Here is a 22,283-nt window from a genome sequence, read left to right on the forward strand (position 1 = left end):
GAGAAATGTCCTCTGGTCCGATGAAACAAAAATAGAACTATTTGGCCATAACGACCATCATTTTGTTTGGAGGAAAAAGGGGGAGGCTTGCAAGCCGAAGAACACCATCCCAACCGTGAAGCACGGGGGTGGCAGCATCATGTTGTGGGGGTGCTTTGCTGCAGGAGGGACTGGACAATGACTCCAAGCATACTTCCAAAGTTGTGGCAAAATGGCTTAAGGACAACCAAGTCAAGGTATTGGAGTGGCCATCACAAACCCTGACCTCAATCCTATAGAAAATTTGTAGGCAGAACTGAAAAAGTGTGTGCGAGCAAGGAGGCATACAAACCTGACTCCGTTACACCAACTCTGTCAGGAGGAATGGGCCAAAATTCACCCAACTTATTCTGGGAAGCTTGTGGAAGGCTACCTGAAATGTTTGACCCAAGCTAAACAATTTAAAGGCAATGCTACCAAATACTAATTGAGTGTATGTAAACTTCTAACCCACTGGGAATGTGATGAAAGAAATAAAAGCTGAAATAAATAATTCTCTCTACTATTATTCTGGCATTTCACATTCTTAAAAGAAAGTGGTGATCCTAACTGACCTAAGACAGTTTTTTACTAGGATTAAATGTCAGGAATTGTGAAAAACTGAGTTTAAATGTATTTGGCTAAGGTGTATGTAAACTTCTGACTTCAACTGTACATGTTGTGGCTGGGGAATAGGCATAAATGATTGGTAATTATAGGCAGAGCGCTTATTCTCATCGGTCACAATTGTGGCTGAAAATAAAACAGCTTACTTTTTCAAATTCTTTTCACTCAAATAATAAATAAAAATCAGCATGTTTTGCATGTAAGGGTTTCTAATGGCATTAGATTTGCATAGTGGCATGTCTGGGAATTTTTTGGGAACAAATGGGTAGAAGGCCAAAATAATTGCATTTACTTGTTAGGCAACCAGCTGCAATTGGATTCTGGATTTGCTTAACATTCGGGCAGTGTATTGTAGTTACCACCCATGACTCTTATTTGTTAGCAACAGACACATGGTTGTTGTATTCAATGGCTTTCAGTCCTGCAGCTTTCACCAAGTGAGTATCTAAGTGTATATGTTATCTTTAAAATGAAACTCTTTATGACAAGGGTAAGTATAAGGAATTGGAGACTATGCTATAGGACTGCTTAGCTAGTGCTGAATGGACTTTGTTCCGGGACTCCACCGATAGCATCGATGAGCTAACCACCTCTGTCACTGGCTTTCGATAGGAAATGCATCTCTGACGTTGTCCCCACAGTGAAGGTTTGCTGCTTCCCCAATCAAAAGCCCTGGATTAACACTAAGGTTGGTGCTAAGCTAAAGGACAGGGCTACCGCACACAGGGCTATCGCAGCCAACCCCGAGGCTATGGCTGAGGACACGAACAAGTGCAAGAAGTTCTGCTACGACCTCCGCAGAGCCATCAAACAAGCAAGAGTTAAATATATAGGAACAAGGTGGAATCCTATTACACAGGCTCAGACACCCGTCGCATGTGGCAGGGGCTACAGTAAATTATAGATTACAAAGGATGACCCAGCCGTAATATGCATAACGGTGCTTCTTTACCAGACAAACTCAATGCATTTTATGAACGCTTCGACAAAAACAACACCAAGCCATGCATGAGGTTCCCAACCGATCCAGGGGACTGGGTGGTCTCGCTGGGTGGCCAACGTGAGTTAATCAGGTCAACACTTGCAAAGCAGCTGAGCCGGACGGAATTCCAGAGCGTGTTCTTTGAGCATGCGCAGAACAGCTGGCAGGTATATTCACTGTCATTTTCAAGCTCTTCTTGTCCCAGTCTGTAATCCCTACATCTCAAGCTGACCAACATCATTCCTGTTCCCAAGAACTCTAATGCTACCTGTCACAATGACTACCGCCCTGTTGCACTCACATCTGTAATCATGAAGTGCTGGTTATGGCACACATCAACTTCATCATCCCAGGTGGTGAGGGTAGGCAACATCACTTCCGCCACGCTGACCCTCAACACAGGGGCCCCACAGGGGTGTGTGCTTAGTCCCCGCCTGTACTCCCTGTTCACCCATGACTGCATGGCCACGCACGATTCCAACACCATCATCAAGTTTGCTGACGACAACCTGGTAGGCCTGATCCCCGGTGACGAAGACAGCCTACAGGGAGGAGGCCAGTGACCTGGAAGTGTGGTGCCAGGACAACAGCCTCTCCCTCAATGTTAGTAAGACCAAGGAGTTGGTCGTGGACTACGGGAAATGAGGGGGGAGCAGGCCCCCATCCACATCGACAAGGTTGCAGTAGAGCGGGTCCAGAGCTTCAAGTTCCTCGGTGTCCAAATCAATAAGGACTTGAAGCTGCAATATGTAACTTTTTGGGCGACCCGACCAAATTCACATACAGTGCCTTCAAAAGTATTCATCCCCCTTGGTGTTTTTACTATTTTGTTGCATTACAACCTGTAATTTAAATGGATTTTTATTTGGATTTCATGTAATGGACATTCACAAAATAGTCCAAATTGGTGAAGTGAAATGAAAAAAAAAACTTGTTTCATGAAATAAAAAAATAAAAAACGGAAAAGTGGTGCGTGCATATGTATTCACCCCCTTTACTATGGAAGCCCCTAAATAAGATCTGGTGCAACCAATTACCTTCAGAAGTCACATAATTAGTTAAATAAAGTCCACCTGTGTGCAATCTAAGTGTCACATGATCTGTCACATGATCTCAGTATATATATATATATATATATATACCTGTTCTGAAAGGCCCCAATGCATAGTGCAAACTGTAAAGTTTGGTGGAGGAGGAATAATGATCTTCACGAACCCTGGCTAACAAGTTGAATCAGCAATACAAAATTGTGTTTAATTATTTATTTACTAAATACCTAACTAATCACACAGAATTACATATACAAAGAATGAATCATACCTTGATTACAAATTATGTCATAAAGGAAAACGTCCCTAGCGGGCGGAACAGATATGACAGTTGGTTACACAAAATAAAAGGGGCTGGATTTGAGTGAAAGAGCGGAAAGACTGCGGGACAAAGGGAGAAGCTGTGCTATCGTAAATACAGCATCTTATGCATTCTAAATTACCGCCCATTTGGAAAGGGAAAATGCAATAAATATTTACTCTGAGCTGTGCTTCGGTAAGTTGGTGGTAGATGGAAGGCCGTGTTGCCAAACCGAGTCCTTTGAAGAATGTCTCTGGTGGTCTATTGGATAAGTTGTAGTAACGTTGTTGTGTAGTAGACGGGATACTCTGTCTGTTCTATCCTAGCCCGAGTTTGCTGTTGCTAACTCAACGGCTATGAGGTATCACTTCTGTAGTGAATAAGAGTTCAAAGTTCATACCATTCGCAACCAAAGCTCACGTTGAGGTTGGCTTAGTTCTGTAGGTGACATGTTAGTCCTTTTAACGCAGAGGCTGCAGACCTCACGTACTTGGAACAGGAGGTTACATTTTCGTCAAGGCTTATAGTGGAGCGAGAAGGGTGTTTCTGAAAAGTTTTATAACCCATGTCTCTTCACAGGGGCGGGCCACTGATCGAGCAGAGCCCTAACCTTATGAAAACCCAAATCTCTCATTTGGAAGCTAAAATTACATTTAATCTCTTCACCAATAATTTTATATTCAAGCATTTCAATTGAACAACAATTCCATGTGACTCCGATAACTACAATGTGCAGACTTTCCACGGTAGAGTTTATGTCATCCTATCATTGATGAGAATGTCCCAGATGACAACCGAACTGACATCATATTCATTTGGTCGGATTACCCGAATATAGTTAATTTCCCCCCACCTTCTGATGTTCCCAGAATCTCTATGTTAACCAAGGGGTTTTCAAATTTCACATCAGTAGAGTAGAGAGAGGAAAAAGGGGGAAGAGTTATTTCTGACTGTCATAAACCTACCCCCAGGCCAACGTCATGACAGTGACTAGAGGGACGTTGCAAGTTTCAGCCAACTTTCCAGGACATAGCCATGTCTTATATGCTTCAATATTGTTTTGAAATTTGACTTGATTTGATTTATGGGCAGAAAGCTTACATTCTTGTTAATCTAACTGCACTTTCCAATTTACAGTAGCTATTACAGTGAAAAAATACCATGTTATTGTTTGAGGAGAGTGCACAACAACAAAACACTTTTATCACGGCAACTGGTTTGATAGATTCACCTCTGAAGGAAAATAATGTTCTTACATTCAGAAATCTTGCTCTGATTTGTCATCCTGAGGGTCCCAGAGATAAAAGGTAGCATAGTTTTGTTTGTTTGTTCTAACGTTAAGCATCAGCTGTCAGAGGAGCTTATCACTGTACCTGTACACAGCCAATCTGTAAATAGCACACCCAACTACCTCATCCCCATATTGTTATTTATCCTCTTGCTCTTTTGCACCCCAGAATCTCTACTTGCACATCATCACTCCAGTGTTAATGCTATATTGTAATTATTTCACCTCTATGGCCTATTTATTGCCTTACCTCCCTACTCTTCTACATTTGCACACACTGTATATAGATTTTTCCATTGTGTTATTGACTGTACGTTTGTTTATGTGTAACTCTGTGTTGTTTTTGTCGCACTGCTTTGTTTTATCTTGGCCAGGTCACAGTTGTAAATGAGAACTTGGTCTCAACTGGCCTACCTGGTTAAATAAAGGTGAAATAAAATGAAATAAATACATAAAATGTAAAAAAGAATTACATTTTTATATTCAAATGTAGGAACTGGGTTCTATAGTTTGAACCCCTGCTGTCTCTGTCTATATTCTCCTACATTCATTTCACATTTCCACAAACTTCAAAGTGTTTCCTTTCAAATCGTATGAATAATATGCTAAGCCTTACTTCAGGCCCTGAGTTACAGGCAGTTAGATTTGGGTATGTCATTTTATACAAAAATGTGAGAAAAAAAAGGGTACGATCCTCAAGAGGTTTTAATTCCCATGATTTTTGGAATGAGATGTTCGACGAGCAGGTATCCACATACTTTGGTCACGTAATGTAGGAATGAATGGTGTCACGGTGATCGATGGCTTTGCCCATTCATACATTCAACAGTCTTGTTCGACATTGCAGCCCACAGTGCAGGCAACTGCCAGACTGAGTGATCTACAAATCACCTTGAATTACCTACAAATGACCTTGAGTGATCTACAAATCACCTTGCATCATAAATAAAGACTCATTATGATTTGTAGATCAGTCAGCCACAATTGACCCATGATACATCACGATTTTGATGCTCTAGACACAGCCATTGGGCGCGTTCTACAGACGTAACACAGGATGTGGTTAGCTGATACTTAAAATACCTATCCAGGAGTTGTAAGTTCTAATGGTTCTTTCAAGACAGCTGGGAACTACGATTCTTTGGGGAGTCAAATAATGAAGTCAGTGATCTTTGAAAAGTTTGAAAGTCTGAGCTCTAGAACAATGCCAGAGTTTCCTATTTGGTATTTCGAGTTGAATTACAGTTTTTTCCAGTCGGAACTCATTTTTTCCTTAATTCCCAGTTGTCTTAAATTAACTGAGGTTGGAAGTCCGAGATTTCTCGAGTTCCCAGTTGTTTTGAACGCGGCATATGCATAGGAATGTGCTCATTGAATCTGTCAGTTTATTTCAAAGTCGATGACGTTGCTCGCAACCATTGGGTGATGGATGCAACCTCTGACCTTTGTGTGACGGAGTTGAACCGAATCTCGCGAGAGCTGAGGTTTGCTAAACATTTGAGAACAAAGCTCCGTGAAATCAGCAGCATTTAGCGTTACGAACAGGTCCAAATCGCGCAAAAATAAAAGTCATTCGTTTACTTGAACACAATATCACAAAAAGTTTTGTATTTTGCATGTTTCAAGATTCGTTCTGTTTCTCTGATCCTACCCTCTCAGGTTCATGCTATTTTAGGAGGTATTGAGGCATATGTTTGCGTTCTAGTGGTTATATAGGTACTCTGCCAAGTTGGGTAAATTAAATAAAAAAATGCAATCAGTACATGTTCAAAAACGTAATCAGCGTTATGTTAATGAGCGGACATCAACATGTTAATTATACAACCATGTTAAATATTGATGAGTAGAAAAGGAATTAATGATTGATAGTTCAATATTCTATATATTAAATCATATCTGGAATAATAGTTTAATTTTCATTCCAGTAGATGGCAATGTCCCCATGCTGATCCAAGTCTGGGGTCTAAAGAGTCAGAAACAAAAAAGTGTATGATCTTGAAATGCATCCTTGCATTGGTAGATGTGCTGCACATTGTTATAAACAGTTATGTTACACTGCTATAAACTGTTATTATCGCTGTTGTTGACTGTTATAGACACGAATAACATTATACTGTTATTACGTTGTTATAACAACAGACATACTGTGAAGGTCTTTATTTAAAAAATATATATATATTTGGAAAGTTTACATCAATTGGACAGGCAGCACATCTATCTGTTTAATTATTACTTGATTCAAAAGTTATGGACAGAAATGTTGGTTGAAATAAGGGAAGGGTGTAGTCTGTACAGTGCATTCAGAAAGTATTCAGACTCCTTCCCCTTTTCCACATTTTGTTATGTTACAGCCTTATTCTAAAATTGATTAAATAATTTTTTCCCTCCTAATTCTACGCCCAATAACCTATAATGACCAAGCGAAAACATGTTTTTAGAAATTTTAGCAAATGTATTAAAAATAAAAAACAAAAATACCTTATTTACAGAAGTATTCAGACCCTTTGTTATGAGACTCGAAATTGAGATCAGGTGCATCCTGTTTCCATTGATCATCCTTGAGATGTTTCTACAACTTGATTGGAGTCCACCTGTGGTAAATTCAAATGATTGGATATGATTTGGAAAGCCACACACCTGTCTATCTAAGGTCTCACAGTTGACAGTGCATGTCAGAGCAAAAACCAAGCCATGAAGTCTGTAGAGCTCTGAGACAGGATTGTGTCCAGGCACAGATATGAGGAAGGGTACCAAAAAAATTCTGCAGCATTGAAGTTCCCCAAGAACACAGTGGTCTCCATCATTCTTAAATGGAAGAAGTTTGGAACCACGAAACCTCTTCCGAGAACTGGCCGCCTGGCCAAACTGAGCAATCAGGGGAGAAGGGCCTTGGTCAGGGAGGTGACCAAGAACCTGATGGTCACTCTAACAGCTCGAGTTCTAATGTGGAGATGGGAAAACCTTCCAGAAGGACAACCATCTCTGCAGTACTCCACCAATCAGGCCTTTATGGTAGTGGCCAGACGGAAGCCACTCCTCAGTAAAAGGCACATGACAGCCCGCTTGGAGTTTGCCAAAAGGCACCTAAAGGATTCTCAGACCACGAGAAACAATATTCTCTGGTCTGATGAAACCAAGATTGAACTCTTTGGCCTAAATGCCAATTGTCACGTCTGGAGGAAACCTGGCACAATCCCTACAGTAAAGCACGGTGGTGGCAGCATCATACTGTTTTTCAGCGGCAGGGACTGGGAGACCAGTCAGGATCGAGGGACAGATCAAAGTACAGAGAGATCCTTGATGAAAACATGCTCCAGAGCGCTCAGAACCTCAGACTGGGGCGAAAGTTTACCTTCCAACAGGACAACGACCCTAATCACACAGCCAAGACAACACAGGAGTGTCTTCGGGACAAGTCTCTGAATGTCTTTGAGTGGCTCAGCCATCTCTGGAGAGACCTGAAAATCGGCATGCAGCGACACTCCCCATCCAAACTAACAGAGCTTGAGAGGATCTGCAGAAAAGAATGGGAGAAACTCCCCAAATACAGGTGTGCCAAGCTTGTAGTGTCATACCCGAGAAGACTCGAGGCTGTAATCACTGCCAAAGATGCTTCAACAAAGTACTAAGTAAAGGGTCTAAATACTAATGTAAATGTGATATTTCTAAAGACCAGATTTTGCTTTGTCATTATGGTGTACTGTGTGTAGATTAATGAGGTGAAAAAAACAATTTAATCAATTTTAGAATAAGGTTGTAACGTAGCAAAATGTGGAAAAGGTCAAGGGGGTCTGAATACTTTCCAAATGCACTGTATTAACGAGTGATCTGCTACTGTATAGTACAGGGTTGGTATAATGTAAAGTTAAAGTAAAAACATTACAAGCAAATCTTATTTTTTAACTCAGGTTTTATTCAAAGAATAAATATTTTTTTCTATTAATTTAATTAAGAATGAATGTATACAGAATTGATTTATTAATGGTAACTTGGTTATCATGTTACCATTAACAGCATTGAGAACCCCTCTGGGACCAGAACTGACTTCACTATTACTGAACCGATATACTAACTATTATATACCCAACTGAGAGACAGCAATACATATCAAGACTGTTTCAAGGACAGCTTTTTTCCATCTACGTAACATTGCAAAAATCAGAAACTTTCTGTCCAAAAATGATGCAGAAAAATTAATCCATGCTTTTGTTACTTCTAGGTTAGACTACTGCAATGTTTTACTTTCCGGCTACCCGGATAAAGCACTAAATAAAGTTAGTTAGTGCTAAATACGGCTGCTAGAATCCTGACTAGAACCCAAAACATTGATCATATTATTCCAGTGCTAGCCTCACTACACTGGCTTCCTGTTAAGGCAAGGGCTGATTTCAAGGTTTCACTGCTAACCTGCAAAGCATTACATGGGCTTGCTCCTACCTATCTTTCTGATTTGGTCCTTATTTTGTGTGTTAATGCCTTAACGTTCAGAAAAGTAACACGATCAATATGATTCCCTTTGTAATTTTTGTTAATTGCAAATGTACATGATGATTTTGGAAGAGCACCAGTAAGCCAGTTACTTAGCCCCTGTAATAGGGTTTGAGGCAGAGAATCCCAGTGGAGAGAGGGGAACCGGCCAGGCAGAGACAGCAAGGGCGGTTCGTTGCTCCAGTGCCTTTCTGGTCACCTTCACACTCCTGAGCCAGACTACACAACAACAAAGACTTAATGTTCAAGACCGAGTTTGCGTCTCTCACATGGATAGGCAGTCCATTTCATAAAAATGAAGCTCTATAGGAGAAAGCCCTGCCTCCAGCTGTTTGCTTAGAAATTCTAGGAACTTGCGTCTTGTGAACGTAGCGTACGTGTAGGTATGTATGGCAGGATCAAATCGGAAAGATAGGTAGGAGCAAGCCCATGTAATGCTTTATAGGCTAGCAGTAAAACCTTGAAATCAGCACCAGCCTTAACAGGAATCCAGAGTAGAGAGGCTACCACTGGAGTAATATGATCTATTTTTTTTGTTCTAGTCAAGATTCTAGCAGCCGTGTTTAGCACTAACTGAAGTTAATTAACAGTTGACAACTTATATAGAATTAACAATATGCTAGCAACACGAATGAAGACAGTTGGTGGGGAAAGAGAGAGAGAGAGAGAGAGAAAGTGAGAGAGAGAGAGAGAGAGAGAGAGAGAGAGAGAGAGAGGAAGCATGCCTAAGATCACATAGTACACCAGGTAAGACATCCAGTTCCTAGCCCCTAGGCACATAGGTTATTGCAGCATACATATTGGGGACTGAGACAGTTGGAATGGGCCAATGTGAAAATGTTATCTTCAAAACATGTTTAAATCGTGTTCTGTTAAGAGTTGACAGTAGTTATCTGCCGCAATTGTTGCACCCCCTATTACTAGCCTGTTCAACCTCTCCTTCGTATCGTCTGAGATCCCCAAAGATTGGAAAGGTGCCGCAGTCATCACCCTCTTCAAAAGGGGAGACACTCTAGAACCAAACTGTTACAGACCTATATCTATTCTACCCTGCCTTTCTAAGGTCTTCGAAAGCCAAGTTAACAAACAGATCACCGACCATTTCGAATCCCACCGTACCTTCTCCGCTATGCAATCTGGTTTCAGAGCTTTCAGAGTCATGGGTGCACCTCAGACACGCTCAAGGTCCTAAACGATATCATAACCGCCATCGATAAAAGACAATACTGTGCAGCCATATTCATTCACCTGGCCAAGGCTTTCAACTCTGTCAATCACCACATTCTTATCGGCAGACTCAACAGCCTTGGTTTCTCAAATGACTGCCTCGCCTGGTTCACCGACTACTTCTCAGACAGAGTTCAGTGTGTCAAATCGGAGGGCCTGTTGTCCGGACCTCTGGCAGTCTCTATGGGGGTGCCACAGGGTTCAATTCTCAGGCCTACTCTTTTCTCTGTCTACATTAATCGATGTTGCTCCTGCTGCTGGCTCCTCCTGCTGCCATAATTCTCTGATCCACCTCTACGCAGACGACACCATTCTGTATACTTCTGGCCCTTCTTTGGACACTGTGTTAACTAACTTTCAGATGAGCATCAATGCCATACAACTCTCCTTCCGTGGCCTCCAACTGCTCTTAAATGCAAATTAAACTAAATGCATCCTCTTCAACCGATCGCTGCCTGCACCTGCCCAACCATCCAGCATCACTACTCTGGACGGTTCTGACTTAGAGTATGGACAATTACAAATACCTAGGTGTCTGGTTAGACTGTAAACTCTCCTTCCAGACTCACATTTAGCATCTCCAATTCAAAATTAAATCTAGAACCGGCTTCCTATTTCGCAACAAAGCATCCTTGACTCATGCTGCCAAACATACCCTCGTAAAACTGACAACCCACCAATCCTTGACTTCGGCGATGTCATTTTCAAAATAGCCTCCAACACTCTACTCAGCAAATTGGATGCAGTCTATCACAGTGCCATCCGTTTTGTCACCAAAGCCCCATATGCTACCCACCACTGCAACCTGTAGGCTCTCGTTGGCTGGTCCTCACTTCATATTTGTCGCCAAACCCACTGGCTCCAGGTCATCTACCCATCATCTATCCACCCGTAGCACGTGCTCCAGCAGGTATATTTCACTGGTCACCCCCATAGCTTATTCCTCTTTGGCCACCTTCCTTCCAGTTCTCTGCTGCCAATGACTGGAACGAATTGCAAAAGTCACTGAAGCTCGAAACTCATGTCTCCCTCTCTAACTTTAAGCATCAGCTGTCAGAGCAGCTCACAGATCATTGCACCTGTACATAGCCCATCTGTAAATAGCCCATCCAACTACCTCATCCCCATATAGTTTTTTTGCTCCTTTGTACCCCAGTATCTCTACTTGCACATTCATCTTCTGCACATCTATCACTCCAGTGTTTAGTTTCTAAATTGTAATTACTTCGCCACTACAACCTATTTATTGCCTTACTTCCCTAATCTTACCTCATTTGCACACACTGTATATCGATTTTTTTTCTATTGTGTTATTTATTGAATGTACGCTTGTTTATTCCATGTGTAACTAACTATGTGTTGTTGTTTGTGTCGCACTGCTTTGCTTTATCTTGGCCAGGTCGCAGTTGTAAATGAGAACTTGTTCTCAACTGGTCTACCTGGTTAAATAAAGGTGAAATAAAAAATAAATAGTTTAAAACGATTAAAACTTCCAGCAACAGTGATGTTATTGTTGTGTCATTATAGTAAAAAATATAGACAGAAAATAGATATTTGTTCATTTATTTCGTTAATATATTGTTAGTTTTTTAAAATTAATAAATACATTTTTAAGTCACTTTAAACTATAAATCAGAAAAACATCTTGTAACAGTCGTGTTACATTTTTTCAGGGGGACTTTTATTTAGACATTTTGCCGAATGAGCACGTCACCTTAATGTCGCTTGTTTCACATTGCCAGAGAACAGCGAGTTTTGTTACCGCTGATTCCATTGAGCTGATTCCCCCTTCACTACATTGCTAGGCTACATTATAACCTCGAATGGATACATCTGACGGGCATTACAGGCTACATTGTAACCTCGAATGGATACATCTGACGGGCATTGCAGGAGGGACAAATAACGGTATTTCTATTGAAGGGAGTATTGGCAGATTATGAAATCTGACCATTGCATACAATATATGTATTTTATGGAATTTCCATTTGTTTGCAATGAAGACATCTCAGATGGAGAAGATAAACGGACACAGGAAAGAAGCGGTATAATATGCACTCTTGCAAGCATCTCTTAAATAACATAATTTCGGCGAAAATGGTCGCAGAACTTTTGAGTTTTCCTTTAACTCATCTTTCAAATATATTTTCCTGACACCATAAGCTACCCTGTTGCGATACTGAGCTATGGTAATGGGTGAAACAGTGGGCGTTCATAGCCAGGGCCATAGTCGATAGTTATAAGGCAATGAAAGGAAACGGCTTTGCATAAATCCTACACCAGGACTGCTGCGTGAAGATGAGAGGCTTGCCCTTCTACCAAGAGGACGATGACAATACATCCACTGGGCATGACCAAAACATTGATATGGGACCTTGAAATCAATGCCTGAATCTCTTTTGTCCTATCTGCCCTTGGAGGGGGCGAGATAGAGGAGACTTTCCTCTTTGACTCAATATAAAGGAGAAGAGAGCATCCACGTCTGAGAAATGGATAAACTCTCCGTCATATCAGGATGTCTCTTTCTAGCAGCTGATATCTTTGCCATCGCCAGTATTGCCAATCCGGACTGGATCAACACAGGAGATGCAGCTGGTAAGTTAGGTGAGCTAATTTAACTCAATTGACTATTTACTTGACAGCCATGCACACACCATCTGTCTACCATTGGCGTCTAGGCTGCTACAGCTGACTGTCAATAATGTGCATTGACACCCTATTCCTGTAGAAATTCACTTCACATTGGCCAAACTTTTTGAATCACACTTTTTCCAAATATAACACTTTGGCATTCTGGTGTCCTTTCTCTTGACAGGTCAAGGGAGCTTCAGAATGTACCGAGGCCTCATCTAAGACCTTCTAAATGTTGTGTTACACTTATAGCCTTCCTGCTCTCTTTCTCCCTACATCCACATCATCACTCTCCAAAATACAGCTGCTGATAAATGATCTGCCCTCTACTTTTCCACCCCACCATGCTCCTATACCCCATGTCCCTTCAAGGCATATACGCCTTCCTGTACCAGCTACTCACCTCCGTTGACAAATAGTGTGTCAGACTGAGCGATGTGAAGTGAGTGCCACTTATCCAGCTATGCCCTTGGAGGTCTGTTCAGCTCTCCACTCACTCTCTGTCTGTTATATGCATCTGACACAGACAGACTGAGGCATTGGCATTTCATCTACAGTCACCAGTCTGAGGGCATGTTAAAGTGAAGTGCAGTAGCAAAGGTAGGCTACTGCTTTTTTTGCTGTTGTTGCTACAGCTACAAAACAGGCTACTTGGAATGAGCTGGTGACCTTTAGCTACAGCTGTAGTCAGCAGATTGTAGTTCTGTGCTGTGGCCTACTGCATAAACGATGGGGTGACATTTTCCCCTGGTTGGTGTGAGGTAGGAAGATGTAACTTATTGAGTCCTGTGTTTAGATTTTAACGGTATCATTTGTGATCATACTTTTTTATGTTTTTATACATCATGTACACCGGGACAAAGAATTAAAACATAGGAAGGACCAAACTAGAGATAATATCCCACTTCCCTCCCACAAGACCACCAACATCACATAATGATGATGAGGTTTTAAAACATGGTTATAACATGTCTTATGTGCCCAGCACATTGAGAATTTATGCAAACCTGAAAATGTACAATTTATAGCAGTCCATTAGCATTCAGGTAGAACATACAATGCACAGAAGGAACAGAAACATGCTTGACTTCCCTTGTGAGACTTCCTCCTTTCATCCCACACAACAGAGAAGGTATGAAATCAAGCAGGGTTAAGCCTTTTGTTCCAGCCTAATTTGCCTGCTAGTAATTACCAGGTGGAGAGAAGCATTGTTTGTAAATGGAGAAGGGTGGAGTCTTTCCTGATGAGGTCCGCTGGGAGGTAGAATTCTTTCAGATGAAGCACTCACAACTCAATTATCAAGGAAATTGCCTTGACTGGAAGGCCCTGTTTGTATATCTGAGGTCCAAACATATTGTTTTGTTCATGTGAAATGGATAAATGCATAGATCTAGTTGTTCCTGCCAATTAAGTTAATTTGCCAGTCTAGCATTTTGGCAGCACCCAGATGTTGATGCTCATTGCTCACAGATAAGAAGATGTTGACAATGACATCATCAGATTGGAAAATGTTATTATAAATCCAAAAGTCTCTCTTTCATCCCCTGAACTTTATCCTGGAAAGTCAGCATTATGGTTTATTTGTTGACAGCAAACCTCTCTCTAAGTAGTTATCCAGGAGGTGAAGCTTTGAACAAGTTTATAGAGGTGTGTGAGTTATACTAACGTGCCTCCTGGTTGTTACGCAGGTATTCTGTAGTGAAGTCTGTAGCAGCAGGGGACTGACTGGGGCTGCATGGGGAAGTGTTTACTAACTACAGACATTGGCCCACAATCACACACAGTCACACACACCTCCCTGTGTCTCAAAGCCCTGGCAATCAGACAAGCCTGATGTGTTACGCATCTAAAACAGTCCCAAGAATTAGAAATGGCCTCCAAGAGTGCCAAGGAACAAAAAGTAGCATTTAGATCATTGACAAGCTATGGAATGGGTGTGTAAGCTTGCTAAAGAGAGGGAAATATTGTGTCATGACAGGATATAGTTAGAATAATAGTAGAGATAATGATTTATTTCAGCTTTTGTTTATTTCATCACATTCCCAGTGGGTCAGAAGTTTACATGCACTCAATTAGTATTTGGTAGCATTGCCTTTAAATTGTTTAACTTGGGTCAAACGTTTCGGGTAGCCTTCCACAAGCTTCCCACAATAATTTTGGCCCATTCCTCTTGACAGAGCTGGTGTAACTGAGTCAGGTTTGTATGCTTCCTTGCTCGCACACGCTTTTTCAGTTCTGCCCACACATTTTCTATAGGATTGAGGTCAGGGCTTTGTGATGGCCGCTCCAATATCTGGACTTTGTTGTCCTTTAGCCATTTTTCCACAACTTTGGAAGTATGCTTGGGGTCATTGTCCATTTGGAAGACCCATTTGCGACTAAGCATTAACTTCCTAACTGATGTCTTGAGATGTTGCTCCAATATATCCACATAATTTTCCTTGCTCATGAAGCCATCTGTTTTGTGAAGTGCACCAGTCCCTCCTGCAGCAAAGCACCCCACAACATGATGCTGCCACCCCCATACTTCACGATTTGGAGGGTGCTCTTCAGCTTGCAAGCCTCCCATATCGATGGTCATTATGGCCAAACAGTTATATTTTTATTCTATTTTTTATCAGACCAGAGGACATTTCTACAAAAAGTATGATCTTTGTCCCCGCGTGCAGTTGCAAACCATAGTCTGGCTTTTTAATGGTGGTTTTGGAGCAGTGGCCGCTTCATATCCTTGCTGAGCGGCCTTTTAGGTTATGTTATGTTATGTTAGGTTACAATATAGGACTCGTTTTACTGTGGATATAGATACTTTTGTACCTGTTTCCTCCAGCATCTTCACAAGGTCCTTTGCTGTTGTTCTGGGATTGATTTGCACTTTTCGCACCAAAGTACATTCATATCTAGGATACAGAACGCGTCACCTTCTTGAGCGGTATGACGGCTGCATGGTCCCATTGTGTTTATACTTGCGTACTATTGTTTGTACAGATGAACGTGGTACCTTCAGGCGTTTGGAAATTGCTCCCAAGGATGAACCAGACTTGTGGAGGTCTACAATTTATTTTCTGAGGTCTTGGCTGATTTATTTTGATTTTCCCATGATGTCAAGCAGAGAGGCACTGCGTTTGAAGGTAGGCCTCAAAATACATCCACAGGTACACCTCCAATTGATTCAAATGATGTCAATTAGTCTATCAGAAGCTTCTAAAGCCATGACATAATTTTCTGGAATTTTCCAAGCTGTTTAAAGGCACAGTAAACTTCTGACCCACTAGAAATGTGGTACAGTGAATTATAAGTTAAATAATCTGTCTGGGGGCCTCCCGGGTGGCGCAGTGGTTAAGGGCGCTGTACTGCAGCGCCAGCTGTGCCATCAGAGTCCCTGGGTTCGCGCCCAGGCTCTGTCGTAACCGGCCGCGACCGGGAGGTCCGTGGGGCGACGCACAATTGGCCTAGCGTCGCCCGGGTTAGGGAGGGCTTGGTCAGTAGGGGTGTCCTTGTCTCATCGCGCACCAGCGACTCCTGTGGCGGGCTGGGCGCAGTGCGCGCTAACCAAGGTGGCCAGGTGCACGGTGTTTCCTCCGGCGCATTGGTGCGGCTGGCTTCCGGGTTGGATGTGCGCTGTGTTAAAGAAGCAGCGGCTTGGTTGGTTGTGTATCGGAGGACGCATGACTTTCAACCTTCGTCTCTCCCGAGCCCGTACGGGAGTTGTAGCGATGAGACAAGATAGGTAGTACTACAACAATTGGATACTACGAAATTGGGGAGAAAAAGGGGTAAAATTCAAAAAAAATTAAATAAAATAAAATTAAAAAATTAAAAAATAATCTGTCTGTAAACAATTGTTGGCAAAATTACAATTGTTGAAACAATTGTTGGAAAAATTAACCGACTTGCCAAAACTATAGTTTGTTAACAAGAAATTTGTGGAGTGGTTTAAAAATGAGTTTGAATGATATGTAAACTTCCAACTTCAACTGTATCTAAACTAATGAAAGGGTTTATCTTCAAAACAAATCAGCTAAAGTAAAAAAACACAATTGATGGGAAGTTTTCCACTCAGATCTCTGTCCGGTACTATAACATGATCTGTATCAGGGCTGTTCATATATTATTCATCTTCCATTCATTTGTGATTCTGGTCATTGGGAAGCAAACTGGACCACTATAATGAGTGAGGAAACATGACACATTAGTTTAGTTTAGTAATGATTAATTATATTCATTAGGATGCTATGTCAATAGCCATGGCATAACAGCTGTGGTCAACATTACATACATTTACACTGTGTCTTGACATCACAGGCGGCTGGTGGCACCTTAATTGGGGAGGATTTTCTTATAGTAATAGCTGGAACTGAATAAATGGAATATAGAATATATCAAACAGATGGTTTCTATGTGTTTGATAACATTCCATTCAAGCCATTATTATGAGCCGTCCTCCCCTCAGGAGCGTCCTGTGCTTTACATACTGAGCACCGAATGGCAAATCACTAAATTGCTATTACTAAGCCTCAGTGCTGGCATCTAAGGACAAAGTTCCAATCTTTGGCAGCATACTCACATCAAGGGCAGTATACTATGTCCTTAAACCTTTGAGGGATGCTCATCATATAAGTCCATACTCATTCTCTCCCTCCCCTCCCCTCCCCTCTTTAGTGATGTACAGTATGTTCTTGTTTCAGAGCCATAATGGGGTATTTGTAAGTCTCAGCAGGACTGGACCGATCTGTCCAATTACTAAATTCATCTCCATCCATCTCTCTAATCCAATAGATAAAAAATGGTTGTGCCAAGGCCACTGTTAGTTCCTCTCTCCTCTAGCCGCTCTTTCTCCATCCTCTGTTCTTCTCTCCGCTCTGCCAAAGCCTCTGTTCCTCTCTTCGCTTCGTCCCGAGCCACTGGAAATGACAAGGTGCTGGCAAACTGCTCGCCTCATGAGAAACAATTATTTAATTTTACATTTCTCTCTTAAAAATCTATACTGGTGAATTGTCCTTAATAGCTGACGAGGGGGTTGAGTGTTGCTGAGTTGACATACAGTGGCAAGTCAAAGTATGTGAACCATTTGTAATTACCTGGATTTCTACATAAATTGGTCATAAAATTTGATCTGATCTTCTTTAAGTCACAACAATAGATAAACGCAGTTTGTTTAAACTAATAACACACAATCAATCATACATTTTCATGTCTTTATAGAACACACCGTGTAAACATTCACAGTGTAGGGTGGAAAAGTATAAGAACCCTTGGATTTAATAACTGGTTGACCCTCCTTTGGCAGCAATAAACTCAACCAAACATTTTCTGTAGTTGCGGATCAGACCTGTACAACAGTCAGGAGGAATTTTGGACCGTTCATCTTTACAAAACTGTTTCAGTTCGGCAATATTCTTAGGATGTCCGGTGTGAACCGCTCACAAGGTCATGCCACGGCATTTTAAATGGGGTTGAGGTCAGGACTCTGACTGGGCCACTCCAGGAGGCGTATTTTCTTCTGTTGAAGCCACTCTGTTATTGATTTGACTTTTACTTACTGTGTTTTGCGTCGTTGTCCTGTTGCATCACCTAACTTCTGTTGAGCTTCAATTGGCAGACAGATAACCTTACATTCTCCTGCAAAATGTCTTGATAAATTTAATTCATTTTTCCATCGATGATAGCAAGTTGTCCAGGCCCTGAGGCAGCAAAACAGCCCCAAAACATGATGCTCCCTCCACCATACTTTACAGTTTGGATGAGGTTTTGATGTTGGTGTGCTGTGCCTTTTTTCCCCACCAATAGTGTTGTGTGCTCCTTCCAAACAACTCCACAGAATGTCCACAGAATATTTTGCCAGAAGCGCTGTGGAACATCCAGGTGCTCTTTTGCGAACTTCAGACGTGCAGCAATGTTTTTTTCTGGACAGCAGTGGCTTCTTCTGTGGTGTCCTCCCATGAACACCATTCTGGTTTAGTGTTTTAGGAATCGTAGTCTCGTCAACAGAGATGCTAGCATGTTCCATAGATTTCTGTAAGTCTTTAGCTGACACTCTAGGATTCTTCTTAACCTCATTGAGCATTATGCGCTATGCTCTTGCAATCTTCTTTGCAGGACGGCTACTCCTAGGGAGAGTAGCAACAGTGGACGGATGAACATCCAGGCTTTTAGAGATACTTTTGTAACCCTTTCCAGCTTTATGCAGGCCAACAATTCTTAATCTTAGGTCTTCTGATATCTCTTTTGTTCGAGGCATGGTTTAGATCAGGCAATGCTTCTTGTGAATAGCAAACTCAAATTTTGTGAGTGTTTTTTATAGGGCAAGGCAGCTCTAACCAACATCTCTAATCTCATCTCATTGATTGGACTCCAGGTTAGCTGACTCCTGATTCCAATTAGCTTTTGGAGAAGTCATTAGCCTAGGGGTTCACATACTTTTCCAACCTACACTGTGAATGTTTAAATCATGTATTCAATATAGACAAGAAAAATACAATAATAGGTGTGTTATTAGTTTAAGCACATTGTCTATTGTTGTGACTAAGATGAAGATCAAATCAAATTTTATGACCAATTTATTCAGAAATCCAGGTAATTCCAAAGGGTTCACATACCTTTTCTTGCCACTGTATTCTGAGTTGGGTCAGGGACAGACAGGAAGGGTGGAGTTCGTATACAATCTTGTTGTTGTCGAAAGCGTTATGTCTTCACAGGCCTAACTAACTGACATAATTGGACCCACCAGGCTTTGGGGCAGGAGAGCAGAGGCTCTTAGGCAGTAAGTTACTTTCTGATGTAAGGCCTCTCTTCCCTCTCTCTTCTCTCTCTCTCCTTTATCTTATCTCTCTCTGTGGTGTCAGGGGCTCTGGTCCTAAGCCATCTGAGTCTTACGCCATTGATTGATTCCTCAGGGACCCCTGGCATTGGTTCAGGGCCTAGGAGTCCCACTCTTCAGCCTTGTTATTATACCAACCCTCCTTGAGCTCTACTTTGTGTGGTCACAGGGGACCGGAAGTGGAAACCGGTGTCACCAGGGAGGTCATTAGTCCAGTCGTGTTGTAATGCCGTCATGCCTCATACAGATCTTAGCTTATCTAATGGTGACACCATCACAAGTTGATATTTGGGATATTGGGATATTTCACAACTGATGCAATCTGCTTCTCTGGGTTATGCTTCTTCTAATAAAACAATGTGTACATCTTGTGGTGGGACAGCACAGTTGACCAGTGAGAGTATGCTCTGTGTGTGATGAAAGATACTCTCCCGCTGTGTGTCTATGTGATTAAGAACTCTCTCTGTAGGTGCTCTGACAGCGGGACTGCTGGTCGTGTGTGATCTAACCCTGACTGATCTCTGTCTCTCTCTCCCTCTCTCTCCCTAGGTTCCCTGACGGTAGGCCTGGTGCGGCAGTGCCAGACCATCCACGGTCGTGACCGGACCTGTATCCCCCCGCGGCTGCCCCCAGAGTGGGTCACCACCCTCTTCTTCATCATCCTGGGCATCATCTCCCTCACGGTGACCTGCGGCCTGCTAGTGTTATCACACTGGTACCGTGAAGCCACTCGTTACGCCCGCTGGATTGCCTTCACTGGGAGTATGTTTCATTTTGACTTATGTAACGGTTATTCAACCAGGCTGGTCAATGGAGAACCAGTTCTTGTTTACAGTGACGGCAAAGAGACAAAAACCACAATAGGATAAATACAGAAACTAGCCAACAACCCTTTCATTCATGAGTGGGGCCAGACATAACCCCCCATTATCCCCTATGTGGGCTCTGGTTAAAGTAGTACAGACTAGGGAATAGGCCAGGGTCATTTGAGGCATAGCCATTAGTTGGTCTACAGCTTCAAAGCACCTTAAGATTCTTGTTATATCACTAATGGATGTTAGCGAATGGATTTGAGATTAATGTCACTTGGGTTTCATTTTAGGAAAAGCTTTTGTGTGGTAACTGTGTCTGTGCTGAGTGGCTCCTTGAACACGTAGGCTACAGTAAATGGGTCTGTTGCTATTTTAAGAGGGAAAGAGACCATGGGGCTGCTATTAGCAGACCTAAAATCAGTAGGAGGGATTTTAGTGGTCCAAGGGATATGACGGAATAACATTCTTTGTTATTATTATACTCCGATAGGTTATTTTAGCTGAATCTTTATTGGGCAAAAGTGACCTTGAGGTATAATAATAAAGTATTGACAATGTAATATGACAATGTAAATTGATTTTGTTGAGCGCTCAGGTGTAAAGATATATATTGTTAAATATCTATGGTCTATTTTGATATTATGGTCTATTTTGATATCAGAGGGGTGAGTAATGTCTGAATTAGTTTATTCTGGGAGTTATTGATCATAATGACTAGACATAACTGTGTGGTTTTAGGTATTCAGACTATTCACACTACATGATAACATGACATACAGTATGTCACTTAGATCAGGCTACAATGCCGATGAAAACGCAATATAGAATTTAGCCTGACATTGTGTACACTGTTGCTGCCTATTTTTTCAATGTTGTAAGAGATATTGCTCCCTAAATTGTATGCATTGTGAATAGTGTTTTTAAGACGACTGTGTTTCTAAAATGTTTTCTCTCTCCTCCACAGTGATCCTGTTTTGTATGGCGGCTCTTATATTTCCTATAGGATTTTACATCGATGAGGTTGGGGGACAGCCTTATAAACTACCCAACAACACAGTGGTGGGGTCCTCATATGTACTCTTTGTTCTATCTATATTTTTCACTATAGTGGGACTACTGTTTGCAGGAAAGGTCTGCTTGCCTGGGTGACATATTGGACACTTAAGTGTCCCGCTTGCGTCGCCTCATTAGCTAGCTTTTGAGGTGGCGCCATCGGCTAAGACGCTTAAGGAGGGCGGCTACGTGTGTTTTGTAAGGCAGAGGTCCTGAGTTCACGCCAGGTATGGGCCAAATCGTGAGGAAGTGGTACTGGCTAAGCAAGCAGCGTGACAGCATGACGTTTGAAAATGGATGCCTGGAAGGGAAAAATAGGAACTGTGAGAAACACACTTTCTCTGTGTTTGTGGAACTCTCTGATGCACCTTTGGATGACAGGTCTCTACAGCCCCTAGCCTTGGTCCCATAGGACAGGTAGTAGGCACTAGCCTGTCTGTGGTCATAGATATGGGAGGAATGGACACCTATCCAGTCCCTTCACAGATCAGTGAACACAGAAGTTTTGTTCCACGAATAGAGTGCCTTTTTGGGTAGTGTAACTTTTTATTTCACCTAATTTTAACATTTTGTCATAAAAAGCACGTTTTAACGTCATAAGAAACATGTTTCTCCAACTCCTTTTGAAAAAAATAATTTAAAAAGGAATCATTTCACCATATTTAAAGGAGAGTTCAGTTGACGTAACAGGGTTGACCTTAAACCTGAAGGACATGAATCACTAATCAAATGAAATAAATAATACACCTTCAGAAATCACTTTGTCAAAGCAACAAATGTTATTAGGGCTTTACATTGGTTGTGAACACTTGGGGAAAGTTGGGGATGTTAAGTGGGTTCAAATCTTTAAGTCGGACAAAAATGACATGGGACATGCCAAAATTATCACAACTCAGGATAAGACCCAGATGCACAGTTCGAATCACAGATGTTTATTAACAAAACAGGACAGGCAGACGACAGGTCAAGGGCAGGCAGAGGTCGGTAATC

At 41.8% G+C, this 22,283-nt stretch overlaps 1 protein-coding gene across 2 annotated transcripts; it reads left to right on the top strand.

Moving 5' to 3' along the window:
* The first annotated feature begins 11,697 nt into the window (after positions 1-11,697).
* On the top strand, positions 11,698-22,049 carry LOC139375655 (uncharacterized protein C16orf52 homolog B-like). Of its 2 annotated transcripts, none has more exons than XM_071117460.1 (3): positions 11,698-12,575; positions 19,978-20,190; positions 21,205-22,049. In XM_071117460.1, exons 1-3 carry the CDS (start codon positions 12,470-12,472, stop codon positions 21,387-21,389), a joined length of 504 nt encoding a protein of 167 aa, XP_070973561.1. In that variant the 5' UTR covers positions 11,698-12,469; the 3' UTR covers positions 21,390-22,049. The 2 variants fall into 2 exon arrangements, with proteins under 2 accessions (XP_070973561.1, XP_070973560.1); XM_071117459.1 differs by having other exon boundaries at positions 11,713-12,584.
* The last annotated feature ends 234 nt before the right edge of the window (positions 22,050-22,283 follow it).

This window comes from Oncorhynchus clarkii, chromosome 20, assembly GCF_045791955.1.
Source record: "Oncorhynchus clarkii lewisi isolate Uvic-CL-2024 chromosome 20, UVic_Ocla_1.0, whole genome shotgun sequence".
Taxonomy (NCBI): domain Eukaryota; kingdom Metazoa; phylum Chordata; class Actinopteri; order Salmoniformes; family Salmonidae; genus Oncorhynchus; species Oncorhynchus clarkii.